General features: G+C 48.0%; 2 protein-coding genes across 3 annotated transcripts in view; one reads left to right on the top strand and one right to left on the bottom strand.

The window, feature by feature from the left end:
• B3gntl1 (UDP-GlcNAc:betaGal beta-1,3-N-acetylglucosaminyltransferase like 1) overlaps window positions 1-2,575 on the top strand; it is a 62,844-nt gene extending 60,269 nt beyond the window's left edge. The window contains exon 13 of one of the 2 annotated variants that reach the window (XM_021211859.2): window positions 1,507-2,575. The gene's annotated coding sequence lies outside the window, so the exon portion shown is untranslated. Of the gene's footprint in view, window positions 1-1,503 lie in introns of both variants that reach the window. The other variant, XM_029545739.1, reaches the window with a different exon arrangement.
• The window catches only part of Tbcd (tubulin folding cofactor D), a 168,583-nt gene continuing 154,420 nt past the window's right edge, over window positions 2,173-16,335 (bottom strand). Inside the window, exons 30-39 of the mRNA XM_021211855.1 lie at window positions 15,166-15,249; window positions 14,074-14,232; window positions 13,861-13,999; window positions 13,496-13,617; window positions 11,888-11,965; window positions 8,982-9,071; window positions 8,196-8,283; window positions 7,519-7,628; window positions 5,883-5,967; window positions 2,173-2,417 (exon numbers count right to left, since the gene is read on the bottom strand). Of these exons, the coding sequence (XP_021067514.1) occupies window positions 2,400-2,417; window positions 5,883-5,967; window positions 7,519-7,628; window positions 8,196-8,283; window positions 8,982-9,071; window positions 11,888-11,965; window positions 13,496-13,617; window positions 13,861-13,999; window positions 14,074-14,232; window positions 15,166-15,249 (973 nt within the window). The 3' untranslated portion in view covers window positions 2,173-2,399. The remainder of the gene's footprint in view (window positions 2,418-5,882; window positions 5,968-7,518; window positions 7,629-8,195; window positions 8,284-8,981; window positions 9,072-11,887; window positions 11,966-13,495; window positions 13,618-13,860; window positions 14,000-14,073; window positions 14,233-15,165; window positions 15,250-16,335) is intronic.

Raw genomic sequence — 16,335 nt, 5'->3', positions numbered from 1 at the left:
GGCAATTTTTTTAAAAACTACTTTTTCTTTTTTTTCAATAACAGGAACCTGCAAAACGTTCTGAGTTCTAGAAATGTCTATTAAGCTAAGCTTTTCTTCATTCTGAAACCATCTATACAAGCTCCCTTCCTTACTGCTGTGATCTAAATACTACCTCATGGTCTGAGGGCCTATCATGGCGGGGAAGGCGTGACGGTGGGGATTGTTCCCAGTCGGGGGTCTACACCTTCTCATATCTTAGTGGAGGAGGCAGTAGAGAGGGGACCAGAAGCAAGGCTGAGACTCCAAACCTCAAGCTGTATCCTCCAGTGGCCCACTCCAACTAGGCCCTAATTTCAAAGGGTGCCAACAACTGGGACAAAATGTTCAAACATGAGCCTGTCAGAGGCATTTCACATTAAAAAGATAAATTAACTTGAATACATCTAACTTCTCAGCTTAAGTGATCTTTATGATCAAGATCTTGATTGATCTCTTCTTGTTTATTGACACAGTGTTACTTTGTAGCTCAGGCTGGTCTTGAATTCAACCCCATCTCCCTCTCCTGAATGATGGGCTACAAGTGTGTGCCCGGCCTAGCTTTGTTGCTATATTCCGACTTCCATGGTTAGGAACTCTCACAACTTTCTGCTCAGGAGACTATGGCACCCCCCCCTCCCCCCAGCATCCTGCTTTCCCAGATCCTGCATGTCAGACCTCTGGTCCCATGGCTTTGCTTTTGGAAAACTGTTCTTCTATATTTCTGGAGTTACTGGCAGAGTTGGATCTTGGTGATGGGCTATTCTCCCTGTTTGTGAACATTGGCTTCATCCTCTAAGTGGTGGTATCTTCCTGTCTTGCAGTTACATAGACTTTTCAACATAGGAGTCTGGGGGACTCACTGGATGTCTCCTTTTGAAGACCCAGCAAGAGCCACACAGCTCCTTCCTGTGAGGACATTTTCACGTCCACCAGTTGTGAAGGCGCAGCTCTCTAATGTCCCAGTTTTATCAGGTCTCTTGTGGCCTTTTACCCCACCCTAGGCACTTTCTTCCTGCTCTTAATTCATAGGGCTAACAGGAGGCCAAGTGAACACTCTTGTGTGGGCACACACCTATATGGCCTCCTGCCCAAACTTGCCCACTGGAGAGTTTTCCTGACTTCTTTGTACCAAGACTCTCACATGCCACACTGCTCTTTGCCGAGTCTTCTAACGTATCACTCAGCATTATTGCCCTGGGGACCATCCTGGCCACACCAGTTGTCACGATAGCTGGAGAGGTAGGAGCCTCCTAAGTACCTCAGTGGAAACCCTTCCTGTTAAGGTCTTTCCAGCCCACCAGGCATCCAGTGGGGACAGTTGCCTATGGTGAGATGTACGTGCAGGGGTGGCTAGCTGGGAACAAAATCCTTTATGTCAGCCATTAAATCTCACTGAAAGGGGCATTGGATTCCATGTCTTAAATGTTGTATTTGGAATTGTGTTTTAAAATAATACTAAAAGTAGTTAATTCTGTTTTCCAGCAGACAAGACATCAAAGCCTATCTCACACATGGCCTCGTCAGCTGCTCCCAGCCAGGCTTTCTTCTACTCCCAACAGAAAATGCTGAGTCTAGGAAAGAGGTGTTCGAGACTGGAATGAAGTGTGAGCCAGGCCGCAGGCCTCCAGAAGTCCCTGCCACCAGGGCAGCACAACAAACCTGCAGACTTAGGCCTAGAAGTGGCTCCGGTAAAGACACTGAGTGCTTTCAAGTCTGGCTATTACACTGAGAGGACATGTACTACCACAGGCCTTGGCCACTTCACTGTGAGCTGTTACCTTGAATTCTGCCCATCCTCAACAGCTTAATGAGCCTCAGGAGGCAGAGGAAGCAGACATGGGACTCCCACAGCAGGACAGGTAGGCATGCAGGCCCTGGGACCAGAGTTGCCATCCAAATGCCCACAGGGATTCTGGCTTCTGATGATCTCTTGCTCAGACCATTGTAGCATTGTTGATGACTTAGCTGGCTGAGCATATGGGAGGTGAGCTGCCTGTCACTTCATCTGCCCAGCACTTCAGACTATACCAGGGTGTGAAACGCCCCTCATGCTACAGGAATCATACAGCAAAGCACTGAAGGGGAGGGAGCCCACAGCAGATCCTCCAGCTCCTTTTGCATAGGTGGCCCAGAGATAGGCAGAGGCTGGGCTGTGTGATACATGATTTAATGAGAAGCATGTCTGTGTGACAGCAAACGTATGGGCAGTCCAGGCCACCAGAGCACAGCACGCATGAGGAATTACTGCTCTCTGTGGATGGCCTCCCAATCCATCTAGCAGCAGGTGCTACTTTCTCAGACGTCTGTGGCACCAAGTTTCCATGATGGTAAAGCTTGTGGAGCCTCAGGGCGAGACATCCCAGGTAGGTAGGCAAGGCTTAGCTTCCTGGAACAGGCTGTAAAGAGACATGGAAACATCAGGCTGGTAGCCACCTCACCCTCTCTTGATAGATGGCTAAGTCTGCTGTGTCCCAGAATCCTGGCAGCTTGAATTGTGTAGTAATTGCTCTGTGGCCTTGTAGGAGGAGTACATTAGTAAACTGTTCGCATATGTTTAAACTTTTCTTTTTTTGGTTTTTTGAGACAGGATTTCTCTGTATAGCCCTGGCTGTCCTGGAACTCACTTTGTAGACCAGGCTAGCCTCGAACTCAGAAATCCGCCTGCCTCTGCCTCCCAAGTGCTGGAATTAAAGGCGTGCGCCACCACGCCCGGCCTGTTTAAACTTTTCTAACAGGGTAAAGGGCAGAGTTAAACTCAAATTCACCCTGCATAAGGGACCAAGACTATAGCATGGCCCCATCTGTTGTCACCACTCCTAGAGCCACACCTGTGTATCTCTCATTATGGCTCCTGCAGGAGGAGGCCCTGGGAAGACTTGGGCACACAGAGAGGAAAAAACAAAACCTCTCACAACCTGACACACACGACAGGAGCTCAGGCACAAAATAACTCAAAGCTAAGAGAAGATGATTAAGGAAAGAAGCTGACCAGCGAGACCATGCCGGCTAAATACCAAGACCTCGGGGTTAGAACAAGCCAGTTTCAGACAGGGCTCTGCAGCTGGAGGTCACGGCCAGGGATAACGTAATGTGTCAAGAAAGAGTGCTGGCCCCAGGGTAATCGGGGACAGAAGAACAGAGCTGTGAAAAAAGTTAACAGGGTAGGAAATGAAATTCAGATAAGGGGGAAAGAAACATTAAACAGGAAGGTCAAATAGGAAACAAAGATGATAGATGTAAACTTGTCTGTAATTATACTGTAAACATGAATTCATGAAATGCTAATTAATAAAGATTTAAAATGATATTAAGGCACAATCTTGACTATAACATTCATAGACATTGAAAGTGTGACAGGAACCAGATGTCACCACACTAACAGAAAAAGAGACATCAAGAGTTGTAACAGTTTCAAAATGTACCCCTCCCCAAAGTTTAAACATAATTAAAGGATACTCGAGACAAATGCAAAACATTTAATTCCTCAGCAGATGGAGTAAAATAACAAAAATGTATACTAATGGGTCTGGTGTTTCACTCAATACAGAGTGTTTCACAACTGAAAAAAGTTGTTTCTCAGAATGTCAGAGAACTGAGACCTCCATCCTGAAACTAGAGAGAGCATATGAGACACAACCTAGCAAAGTCCACCAAAAGGCTTCTATGTCCCTGCATAAGCTGGAGAATACCACTCGAGGGGGCTTCCAAGGCTTACCTCATGAGATCTGAAAAACATCCACTCACACTCAGCAAGGAAGAAAAGAGTCACCCCTGTAGGGCATATCAGAACCAAGTCTACTAGCTCCTGGGCCATGCCAACAGCTCTGGGGGTGGGGTGGGGGTGGAGCTGCAGGCCAGGCCCAGCCAGAGGTTAGAGACTGGCTGGCTGATTAAATATTCCTCTCCCCCATTCACCTGCAGCCCTCCAGTATACTGCTGGGCTCCTGAAGGGCTCGAGTTCTGTAAGGGCAAGGAGCCCAAGGTCAAGTGTGGAAACAAGTGTAAAGACCCTTAGGTCTGTAACAGCTAACATCTAAGAGCCCCCTTCCAGGAAGAAAAGCAAGTCCACACACTGCTGTCCATTTGATCAGCACATCTACTTGTTAATAAAGGTATGTATAAGCTATGAAAAGCACAACTCGGAGAGACAGCCTCTGACATGAAGATGGGATTATCAAGCTAAGCTCACCAGGAAGGTGAGCTATGGAGAGCATACAGGAACTGGATGAGGTGGATGTGGTGGTTTAAATGAGAATGGCCCCCACAGGCTCATGTGTGAAAATCCTATCCCTACCTAGTGGAACTGTTTTGGAAGGATTTGGAAGCGTGGTTTTCGTGGAGGAGGTGTGTCACTGGGAGTGGTTTTGAGGTTTCAAAGGATTCCATTTCCAGTGAGGTCTGCTTCCTGTCTGTGTATCAAGATGTGAGCTCTCAACTGCTCCTACTGCCATGTCTTCGCTCTGCCATTACAGACTAACCCTCTGAAACCATAAGCACAATGAAGTGCTTTCTTTTCTTAAATTGCCTTTGTCATGGTGTTTTGTTACAGCAGTCAAAAGGTAAAATATAACCTAGCTAGGGTGTTGGGATCAGGAGGAGCTGCTGAACAACAAACTAAAAGTCATTAAACTGGCACATGAACTAAGCAGAAATGCAAGTGGTACATGAACTGGAGACCAAACACACAGACAGCATCTCCATCTGTAGGGCTCATAGGTGACCTTCCAAGGGCACATAAGCCCAGGGAGTGTCGGGGCCTAGTGTCAGTCGGGGACCTTAGCTCCCAACATAGTCCCAGGCCAACCTGGCTGGTAGTTTGTAAACTGACAAACTAGTTCTGAGAGTTTAAACCAAGGATCAAGTGTACAGACAATCTTGGACAGAATAAAATTGGAGAACAAACATGGTGAGCACCATGAGTGTTGTGAAATCCACACCTCTTCCATCATACAGTTTGTATTGACTTACAGATTGACAGTATGATCCAGTGTTTAAAAGAGGCTCCAATGGTAGCAAGACCCTGAATCATCTGGGGAATTGGGGCTAGCTGACACAGGAAGCATAAAGTGACCCTCCCTTCACACAATAGTTTGTCCCAAGTAAACTGAATTTCTCTATGAAGAGTTGGTACATAGAGCTTTCATAATCAGCAGGCTGGCTGCCTGTATGTCCTGGCTAGTTTCATGGCAGCTTGACACACCCATTGTGGGTGGAGCTACCCTCAGCTACATAACCTTAGAGTAGACCACAACACAAAGGTATTAAAGGCATTAAGCTGGGAACATATTTCTAGCATGAAAAGTCAATATGTAGAATTTTTTAAATCCCCATAGACAGACTGGCCCATAGAACACAGGAAGAGAGCTCAGGAACACAACAGATCACAGCTTTCATGACAACTTAAAAGTGCAACCCCAGGACAAGGTATTCAGAAACACTAAACATGCCAAGGCCAAGGTAGGTAGAGAGAACAGGCAGCTAGGAAGGCTAGGGCCCCAGTGAACAGGAAGGAAATGGAAGCCTGATGGGACAGGAGTCCTCAGAGGAACAGAGCCCCTAACGTGTGTACATCAAGGCTAGGAAGGAGGAGGGAACTACAGCCTCCTTCCCACATTCCTAGAAGACAGAAGCTGAACTAGAAGACATCATGTGGCCTCCAACAATTAGAGGACACCATGCAGCCAGCACACTATAGAGACAGAACTTGCCTACCCTGGCAGCGGAAGCAGCTCTCGAAGTTGGTCTGGAGAAAGTAACGGCAGCAATGAGTACTGACCGTGGGACTCGGTTTACTTCAGACCAGAACTCAGAACAGCAGGCAACACAGGTGCCATGTGTCCTCAGAGTACTGCAAGTATTACCTTTGGAACCAGCTGGGGTCTGGGCACGCCAAGGAGGTCACACAGGTGATTCCGCTGTTCTCTTACAACTGGAAGCTCTGCGTCCCTGTGGAGGAAAACATTTGGTTCAGGTCCCCCACCCCTTGAGATCTGGTGGGTGTGGGGCAAGACCCTGTCCCCCAGAGTAGACACCAGGAGAACCTAGCTCTTTCATAGTACTAAGCCACACCCCATACAGAAGAAATGCTACCTCGGGCTGAGAGGGCTTCTGAAGCACTTTATTAGAATTCAGCTGTTGACTGCTTTCATTGCAATACTATGTAATGCTGTTAAGTACTAAGCATGTTTTTCTCTACGTAAAATTAGTTTTAAAAACAACAACAATGACAACAACAAAAACCCAGCTTCTCTGAAAAGCAGGTGTTGTACTCTGGCAGAGGAGTGGAGTCCCTAGCACCCATGCAGGTAGCTCACAACCCTCTGCAGCCCCAGCTCCAGGGGAATTGCACACCCTTTTCTGGCATCCCCAGGCAACTGCACAAACATGCACACAAGCCCTGGCAAACAGCCACATATGCATACATAGTATTAAAGATCCCCAGCTGTCCTTACTCAAACTGAGTTTCTTAGAAAGCTGGAAGCAGTGTCCACTGTCCTGAGGTTTGACCACTGTCTCCTCAGAAGGCACCAAGTTGAGATCCTACTGACAGTAAAGATCTTGAAGTGCACTCTGGCCTTCCAGGTCCCTACAGCTCTTATCTAGGCAGGAAGGCCACACACTAGCATGAGCTCCCTAGGGAGGTCGATGATCTGAGGGGCATGCATGAATATATCACAAACCCTGACTTGCTAAAAGCAACCTGGCCAATCCCAACAGACCTGCCAGTATCTGAGGTCAGCAATCCCTCTCTCCATTAGTCTGAGGGGACAGTGTCCATAGGCAATAGCAGTAATTTGGGCTACCTGGCTGTGCCTCCCAAATAGTACAGAATGGTGACAAGCCAGCTTGAAGTACACCTGTGTACAGGTGTTAGTTCCATATATGTGATTGTATGTGCTTGGCAGTACATACATATGTGAGTATATGAGCAGCTACATGTATGTGATCATGTATGCAAACCTGCATATAGGTATGTGCAGGGCCATGCATGCGTACAGTGCCTGGATTCCGTGTTGTAAGTTCTTGCTGCTGTGACCGTAACTGTTTCTAGATCCAGGCTAGAACACCTGTGGATCATACCCACAGGCTGTATACTACCACCACCACCACCACCACCACCACCATCTCTTCTGCACCTCTTGACTTTGGAGACAAGTCTCTAAGGTCAGAACAGAGGAAAGACCACACTGTCCTTGCAGCAGCAAAATGACAGTAGCTAGCTGACATCCACTTGGTGGCATGCTATATTCCAGTTCCTGAGAAACGCCAATTTCTGACCAGCAGGGGTCTGACCCACTCTGCCCACCTTGCTCACAGGAGGAGAAAAGCAATTGCACATTAAACATTTCCCACCTGAAGCTCCCAGGATGTGTCCTCAGCCTTGTGTAAAGTTGTTAGATGGCCCTGAGCTGTTGAGGGTTGGAAATATTTCCCCTTTCCATCCAAAGCTACAGGGACAGGAGAAGGTGGCACCAGGCACAGGCAGGCCCTACTCACCAGGCTGTGTCACTGAGCACAGACATGACCTCATCAAGCACCTCGGCATCTACCAAGTCACTATAGGTAAGCACCATCTCGTACACCTGGCTCGCTGTGCTCTTCCGGATCTGCAATGAGAACAGCAGGTCAACAGGAGGAAAGCCCCTCACCACCTAGAGAGCCCAAGGGGTCTTAGAAGGTCCATGACAGGAGGAAGATGAACTCAGTCCTGCACAGCCCAGGTACTTCTGATTCATAGACATGCCCATCAGAAGGTACAGTAGGGACTCCTACAAGGGAATCTGTCTGTCTCACTATCTCTTTGGGTTATTTCCTGTGACATACTACTTCACGCGAGGTCTGATCTTCCTCTGGCAATGTGTGTTTCTGACAAACAGGCTGAGCTGTGGGGTCATCCCACTCTACCTCAGAAGACGTCAGTACAGGTTCTCGGACTTCCTAACCCTGGGCTGTGATGCCCCACCCTCAGCAGTGCTTCCCATGTTCTCCCCACCCAGCACCAGCACCCGTGTTCCTTTTATACAAACACCAACCAGTTGACTGCCCACACCCGGAACCCATCTCGCCAGTGTTTCCTTTGAGGCCTTACCAACATGCACTCATCTTTAAAGGCCACGTGTAAGGACAGTCCTGGGTCCCAGGCAGGTGGCCTTGAGTGGGGCAGACACACTCACCACAGGGAAAGGGTGGCCAAGGAGGAGGAAGAGCTGCAGAAGAACCTTCTTTCTCACATCACCATTGAACTGCACCATCCCACAGAGCCTGCAGGAGACCCACGGGTGACATGGAGCTGCGACTCACTCATGCTTTTACTCAAGGACCCAAGACACACGGGAGACCCAGAAAGTACACAGCATGAACCTTGAGTCATGTACATATCTATGTACAGGTCTGTGTGTTATACACTAGTGCGTTCCCATGTGATCTATGCTATCTTGTTTGCACATGTGCATTATAGACTAATATGCTTCCATGTGCTCACCTATACATGGTGAGATCTTTGTGCTAGTATGTGCATGCTCGTGTACCCAGATACCTGCATCCCCATGTGTGTATGTTTGTACACCTATGTGATTGCCAGTACATGACCAGTTATCTGTGCTAGCATGTACATGCCCGTGTGCCCAGATCCCTGTACTAGTACAGGTGTATTCTCTGTCCTGTGATGGCCTTTGAGCATCTACGGGGCCAGTAAGGTGCAGGAACAAGTGAGAGATGTATATGATGAACAAATGATAGATGTAGCTTTCCTTTTTTGGTCAATCTCCCCTAAACCACTGCTGATAGGAGTGGTCTAACCTTTCTTTCCCATAATGAACCCACAAACACTCCATTTTAAAGAGCTTTGTAATTAAAACTTTATCTCCCACCAGGAACCAAGTCCCTCTTATTTCTGTCTCCACCCAGGAACACTTAAAAACTCACACTGCAAAAAAAAAAAAAACAAAAAAAAAACTCACACTGCAATGCTTGACCGAAGTTTCTGGATGTCTTTTGACTTCTTGATTTCTTCCTTACAAAGTGTGAGCAACTTCACACAAAAGGGGTGGCTTGAAGGAGAAGACATTATTATAAGTCCACCTTTCACAGGAATACAGAGCAGTATGAGGCACACTGTCCCAGCATCAGTGCTGGGATGTGTGACATCACCTGCTTTGATTTCCAATATGCATGGCAGAGATATATTCAACAACTGGGCAGGCAGGCCCTGGCACAGTCACGATGTGACATCCAAGTGACCCACCCCAAAAGAAAAGACACTACCAGCAAGTGCTACCACATGGAAAGAAACCATGTGATGGGCCTAGGTTACAGAGGAGTCCTAGTCAGCCCCAATGATAATATGAATACTGGGCTGCTACACTCCAGGACAGTCCAGGACAGCAGCTCCCAGGTCAACCCTGCCTGGTCCAGGTCACAGGAGTCCAGTCCTTCCCTGACTTGCTCCCTAAAGTGCTTACTGGACACAGAATGACTGTCATATGGCTTAGAGCTGTAGGTCATTGTCATTCCCAGCATGCATAGGACTCTACACCCTCAGCTTGTCTTCCTACAGGGCATATGCACAGTTCTAATGTTCTTCTAGACATACTACATACAGTCTATGATCTCATTGGGACCCTTCAAATCTACATTCATCTTTGTGGTCCCCAGCAACCCCGTGGGTTTATACACCAGGGTTCTTGAAAGACTCCCAATGAGCTAATCCAAGAGGCATGATCCCTCCAATGAACAGGGTCTAATCTCTGCCTAAGTGAGGTGCCATGTCTTCCTGGCCACCAGGTTCTCTCAGCATCCCTCACGCTTCCTGTTACAGGGTATGGCTGGCACATCCCCCCTTCCCCCAAGGTGCCCTTCCGTATACAGTCCACCCACTTTAGCTAAGCTAGTCCTTTTTACCCTTTACCCCCCAGGGCTCTTTACCCCCTCCTGGCTCTCCCCTCTCCTTCGCCCCTCTCCTCACAAGGAAGGCCCAGCTCAGGCCGTTTTCACTTTAGACTCTCCCAGACATCTCTGCCTCCACCGTTCCTAGGAGCACTCATGTCCTCCTTTTTTTCTTTTTTCATTCAAGCACTAACTGTACAAAAGCACAGTGAATGGACATAGTATCAGGAACTCTCAAAGAGCACAGAAAGAGTAAAAAGTCCCAGATAGATGAAGAAAATGCAATGGAGGAAAAGGATTCTGCTAATCAGAGAAAGTAGAAACATAGAACACACAGAATTACTTTAATGAAAGAACTGAGTTCAAGGCCAGCCTGGTCTACAAAGTGAGTTCCAGGACAGCCAGGGCTACAGAGAAACCCTGTCTCAAAAAAAAAAAAAAAAAAAGATCAGATTGTCAGGTTGAATTTTTACAAAAGTACATATACTGTTAGCAACCGACATACAAAACAAACCCCAAATATAATGAAAATCAAAACACTACAAAAAAAAAAAAAGCCAAAGTAGAGCGTAAGTAGAAGCACCTCCAAACTCATAATCATTTGATATGTGAGGCACCCCTACATTTGTATGTGCCAAAAATTCAAAATCCATAAGGAACAAAAGAGAGAAGTAAAAACACATATCGTTAGATATTTTCCTACTATCTTATTTTGAAATTTTTAAGCCAGAAAAATAGATGTCAATTCCTTAGAGCATTTTCCTAGATGAATCCAGCGGTGTGGAGAAGAGCATCCCAGCTGGGCCATGCCCCTGTGAGTGTTCAAGCTACCTGGGCAGGTTTTAGAAAGTCAGTGCTGCACAGTGTCAGAGGGAGCCCTGTAGTGTCAGGTGAGAAGCCATCTTCAGCATCCAGCAGAGACAGGCAGTTAAAAAACAAAGACACTACAGACTTCAAGCAAAGCAAGCTGGTCCCCTCCAGCAGCCCTGGGTGTGTGATATGTGCAGGATCTCAAGGCAGAGCTCAGAGACAGTGACGCCTGGCCTTAGGGCTTCACCTGAATGCTGGTCAGCAGTAAGCACAAAGACGAGGCTCAAGATCAAGGGAGAAAACCACACCAAAGCACCATACAAGATCATATGAAAACTAGGCATAGGTCCTCTTAATGGGGCAAACGGGAGTGGGCAAAGGCTCAGAACGGGGAGGAGATCAACTGTTGATTTGCAACACCAGTCAGTATAAAGCAAGATCCAGTACAGATCACCAGGCAGTTTCTAAGTAACAATAGATGCTCAGACATCTTCATGAAATACAAAGCTGTCCAAACCAAAAGAGAATTCAGTGAAGACCGTAAGGCATTCATAGAAGCAAAAATCACCAAGGTGATATCTATCACTCAGTCAGGAAGCCAACCTGGCACCTAGACGGTCCCAGAGAGCTATCATGCACCATGGCTGTCTGCTCCTCTCAACAGGAGGCTAAGGAACCACAAACCATACAGATAGGAAGCAGCTGCTTTGTGCCCCGTGCCCCATAGCTTCTGTCCAGCTGGGATGGGCACAGGCATACTCCTGGGCCCCACAACACGGCCCATACACTGTCCTGTTTCCGTCCAGCCTTATCTCAAGCTCCAATGCCCAGACCTTGCTGCCTACTAGCCCTAGCAGGTGGGCCATCTCACCTGACCAAGTCTACTTTCCAACAAGGAGAGCAGGGCACTACTTCACCCCACCCTGTTGTCTGCTGCCTGAGTTTGCATTGTCTTCTTCTGGGTTCTGAGATCCTGATCCAAGGGTTCTGTCTTTAAAATAACAGCCATTTTTGGTGGCCAAAGATTTGTATGCACTTGAAAGGCTGAGGAGGCAGGGTCTCGAGTCTGAGCAACACAGTGAGACGGCAAATCAATCAATCAATCAATTTTTTTGAGATTTGGGGAACTAGGCTTTGTCGGAAAGGGAGCACTAAGCAAGCAGATACTTACTTCTCCTCGGCAGTAAAGATGTCAAAGCACCCATTGGCCAGTAGCTGGTCCAGCATTTTCAGCAGCGATACAGACACCCTGAGAGAAGGACATAAGCAGGCATGAAACCCACAGAAACACCCAAGAACCAAGAGGCACCCAGGTGAGAAACAGGGACGTGCCCTTGACAAGTAAAAACAACAACAACAACAACAACAACAACAAACTAATGACAGTTAACAACGATGAAAAACCCTTAACACCATGATAGCTCTTCCTAGATGGGTAAGTCAAGACAGTCCTGTCAAATTCCTAGAATCAGACATACCAGCATTATGACGCTTACAGGAATGCCAAATGACTATGGAAAATAAGAATATAGCTGGAGACAATGTGGCTTCTCTCGTGAATTACCTACAGCAAAGATAAGAACAGGATTCCTGATGCAAAGACGTCAGATGGCCTGGTAGAGTCCAGCATTCACCTGTATACCTTACGGTTTTGACAAGGTGCAAAACAAGTGCAGTGGACAGTCCAGCAGACAGTATGAACATCTGGACAACCATTTGCAAAATTAAACTATTTTGAGTTCGTTTTGTGTGTCCTCAGACTGTAGGGCAGACGATAGAACCTAAAGCTGAAACTTCTGGAAGAGTACCAGAGGAGCTCTCTAGGACCTCCAAATTAGGCAAAGATTCCTCAGCAACTGCATTTGCTCAGGTGATAGTTGGGTCCTTCAAGCTACAAATCTGACAAAGACTTGCCCCGTATAGTGAAGTCATCCTAAAATAACAGTGAGAAGGAAAGGCCACCTACACAAGCTATGGCAATGAACAGACAGACACACTAGGAGGACAACCAAGTGTCCAACAGCTACCTGAGAGACTGACCACTAATGCTGGTGAGCCATGGAACAGAGGGGGCCAGCAGCTTTACAGAAGTTAACAAACAACCCACGTGACCCAGCTGTCCATTACTCAATGAGTACCCAAGGAAAGAGAATGTGCATCCACAGAGACTCAATCCCAGAATGTCCACCGTAGCTGTCAGTAGGGCAGGGAATGGGAAATACCCAAATGAGTCAGTTCCTGCCCACAACAGGCCCTGGCCAGGCAACAACAAGGACAGACAGAAGTGACTTTGCTGCCTGTCTACCAAAGTGAACAGCTGGGAGGGCTCTGAGGAGCAGGAGGAGAACTTGGTGATCAGGAAAGAATCCATGGAATACGCATCCCAAGGAACCAGGGCACGCACTCCACGTGTTCTTTCAGGGCTCTTAAGTCTCAGTGGGGCTATTACAGACAAGAAAAGATGGGGAGTATTCCTACAGACTAGAGTCTCGCTCCACTCCACTTGGTATTCTGCATCTCCACACACACAAAGAAAAGTCATTTTCCTGCTGAGAGTGTATCAAGGGGAAGGGATTGCCAATCAGTGTCAGGCCCAGGGACCAGCAAGGCACAGAGGAGATGAATCCCTGGGGTCTGTAGAAGATGAGTATTGGAGCTAGAACTTGGGAGTTGGCTGGGCCCTGCTCCTCATCTATTATGACAAATGTGTTCCAGGAAAACCTGGGCTCTGTGGAAATACGATTAGGGCACAAGTACCCTGTCTGAAGACACCACTCACCTGTCATTCAAGAGGTTGTCCTCAAAGACCTTTAGGAGGGTCTCACTGAAGCTCTCCAGGACCCGAGCATCCTTCTGAATCCCCTTCATGTACTCAAAGAGGCTCTGTGTAGAATGTCTGACCTGTGACCCAAAAGGCAGTATTGTGGCTCAGCATGGCTAGCTTCTCCCTTGGTTCTCAGGGCTACTACAATGACAGTAAATGCCTGGGGCCAAACAGATAAAACTGCAAACTACAGAGACATGAGGATCCTACAGGTATGGGGCTGGTAGGACAGTGGACATGTGAAGTGCACACATCTGGGACAGAACCCTCTGGAAAGAATCCTCTGTGTCCCTGCTCTGCACAGCCAGATGCCTCCTCACCGTAGACTCTGTCAAGCCACCCACAGACACAGCCAGCCCCAGCAGGACATGGTATCTATAGGTAGGCAATCCCAAGAGCTGGGTGATGAGAGGGAAGGCCTGGGAAGGTGCGTTCCAGTTCACAGTGGCCACATCAGACCTGAAAGAAAGTGATTTCAAGTGAAGGCCATGCTTGGAGGGACTGGGCTATGAGGGGTCTGTATCTGACAGTACCTGGGAAACAGACTTTCCAGTTCTTGGCGGTGGGGAACATGGGGAATGGGAGGGCTATCGAAGTGCAAGAGAGTCAGGAACACTCGGGCAGCATGAGCACGGAACCGGTCAATCTTCTCACTTGCCTGCTGGGCAACGCAACACATGACACGCTCACAGCTGCAAACGGAGGGCACATGTATGAGGGCAGCCTGGGGAAACGTGGTCTCCTTATTGTCAGCAGCTGCTGAAGCCACATCAGGTTGTGTCTTAGTTAGGGTTTTATTGTTGTGATAAAACATCATGACCAAAAGCAACTTGGATAGGAAAGGGTCTTAGGTCACACTCCATCACTAAAGGAAGTCAGGAGGCAAAACTAAAGCAGAGGCCATGAAGGGATGCTGCTTTCTGGCTTGCTGCTTACTGGCTTGCTCAGCCTGCTTTCTTATAGAACTCAAGACTACTTTCCCAGAAATGGAACCCACCACGTAAATCACTGATCAAGAAAATGCCTATAGGCCAATTTTATGGACGTATTTTCTCAACTGAGTCCTCTTTCCAAGGAATTCTAGTTTGTGCCAAGTTGACAGAAAACTAACCAACGCAGGATAGGTATGCCTGCGCCCTGCCTACCCCAACATCTCAGGAGCCACATGACAGGCACATGTGAATGTCAATGGACTCTTGGGGCAAGAGTGAGAAGCAACAGTATTGCAGGTCAGTGGAAGGAGGACGAGAGGCCAGGCTGAGAAAGTATGGCACACACGAGACAGCAAACTTAGGGCCTCAAGCAGTATGGCCAAGGAGGTTGAAACCCACAGGGGCTGGAACAAATGATGATAGCCCATCTTGGCATGAACCTCAGCTACAGAGCCCTGAGTTCAGAGGCCACTACAGCCTCCCCCTCTGAAGCTGACTGTCAAACAGGCCAGTTCAAATGAGGTCCTGGTGTGGGGTTAGGGAGTATGTGTACGTTATGGATTCTGACACGGGCCAGGTGGAGGACCCTGGCCATGATCCACAGGCTCTGGAGAACCAGGACAAGAGTTAGAGAAGCTTGTGTGAGAAGGCATGAAGGCCCCAGGACAGCCTCAGCTGGCTTCAGATACTCACATGTGGGCCTCAATCAGCACCGGCTCTGTCCGTGCCAGCAAAAGCATCAAATCCATGAGGCTGGTCATGGCAGCCTCACGAACCCTGTGAATAAGGAGACATGAAAAGGTCAATCTAGGACAGGGATTCCAAGCCATGCCTGGTTCCACCAACCAGACCCTACAAGCAGCTCATGAGGGGAAAAAAGTCTTGAGACACCCACTGGCCACACACAAGCTTAGCTCCAAAAGGCCCAAACACAGGGAAAGTTTCAGGGATTACAGAAACCCCACAGTGTAAATAAACCATCAGAGAAACCCGACGCCAGCAGCTGGCAGTCTTTACTTAAATCCCTTGACTGGAGAATGAGGGACCTGCTCTCTTCTCTCATACTGTCAAGCAAGAGGATTCATTCTTAACACCTGAGGACAGACTGGACAAGTCTGAGCAAGGCCTTAGACATGTGCACACACTGTAATAGCAGATACTTCCCACAGCCTCCTCCCATACTGGCCTCCTGTAGTGTCTCCCTGCACAAGGCCGGCACTTCTGGTTCTCACCAAACAAACAGAGCAACCAACACTCACATCCATCCTAGACTTACTTTCCTGCTAAACAAAGCTGTCTGTCATTAATTCGTATCAAAGAAAAAAATACTGGTCTAATTCCAGAGCAAAGGCAGCCATTTAAACTGGAATTCAGGTGCATTCAGTCAGAGTGAGGAAAAGGAAGATATAAACTCTGGGGCCATCCCAGCCTCAATCAAACCCTCTAATGGAGCCTGTACCAGGTTCCTGCTGTGAGGGGGAACTCAAAGACAAGTGCAGGCCAGGGTTCCAGGGCACTCCTCAAAGTCAGATGAGGGTGCTGGACACAAAGCAAGCCTGGGAAAGGTGTGCTGCAGGGGCACCGGTGCATATATGCAATGAATGCCAGGGGACAAAGGGACAGCAGACTATAAAGTGTGCTGAGGGACACAGGTGCACACCTGTGAAGCATGCCAGGGACACAGGTGCACAACTCCAAAGCACACACAGACACACTGTGGGGGTAACCTGTACATCTCCTTCATGTGGACTGACAACTCTTAAGCTGTGATACACAGATGAAGCTCCAAATACCACAGCAGAAACCAGCAACAAGGAGAAGCTGTACTTGCTGAGCACATGAATAGGAAAAAGAGCTGGGACC

This window comes from Mus pahari, chromosome 14 (assembly GCF_900095145.1).
Source record: "Mus pahari chromosome 14, PAHARI_EIJ_v1.1, whole genome shotgun sequence".
Lineage (NCBI taxonomy): Eukaryota > Metazoa > Chordata > Mammalia > Rodentia > Muridae > Mus > Mus pahari.
This window is presented reverse-complemented; position numbering and strand designations above follow the sequence as displayed.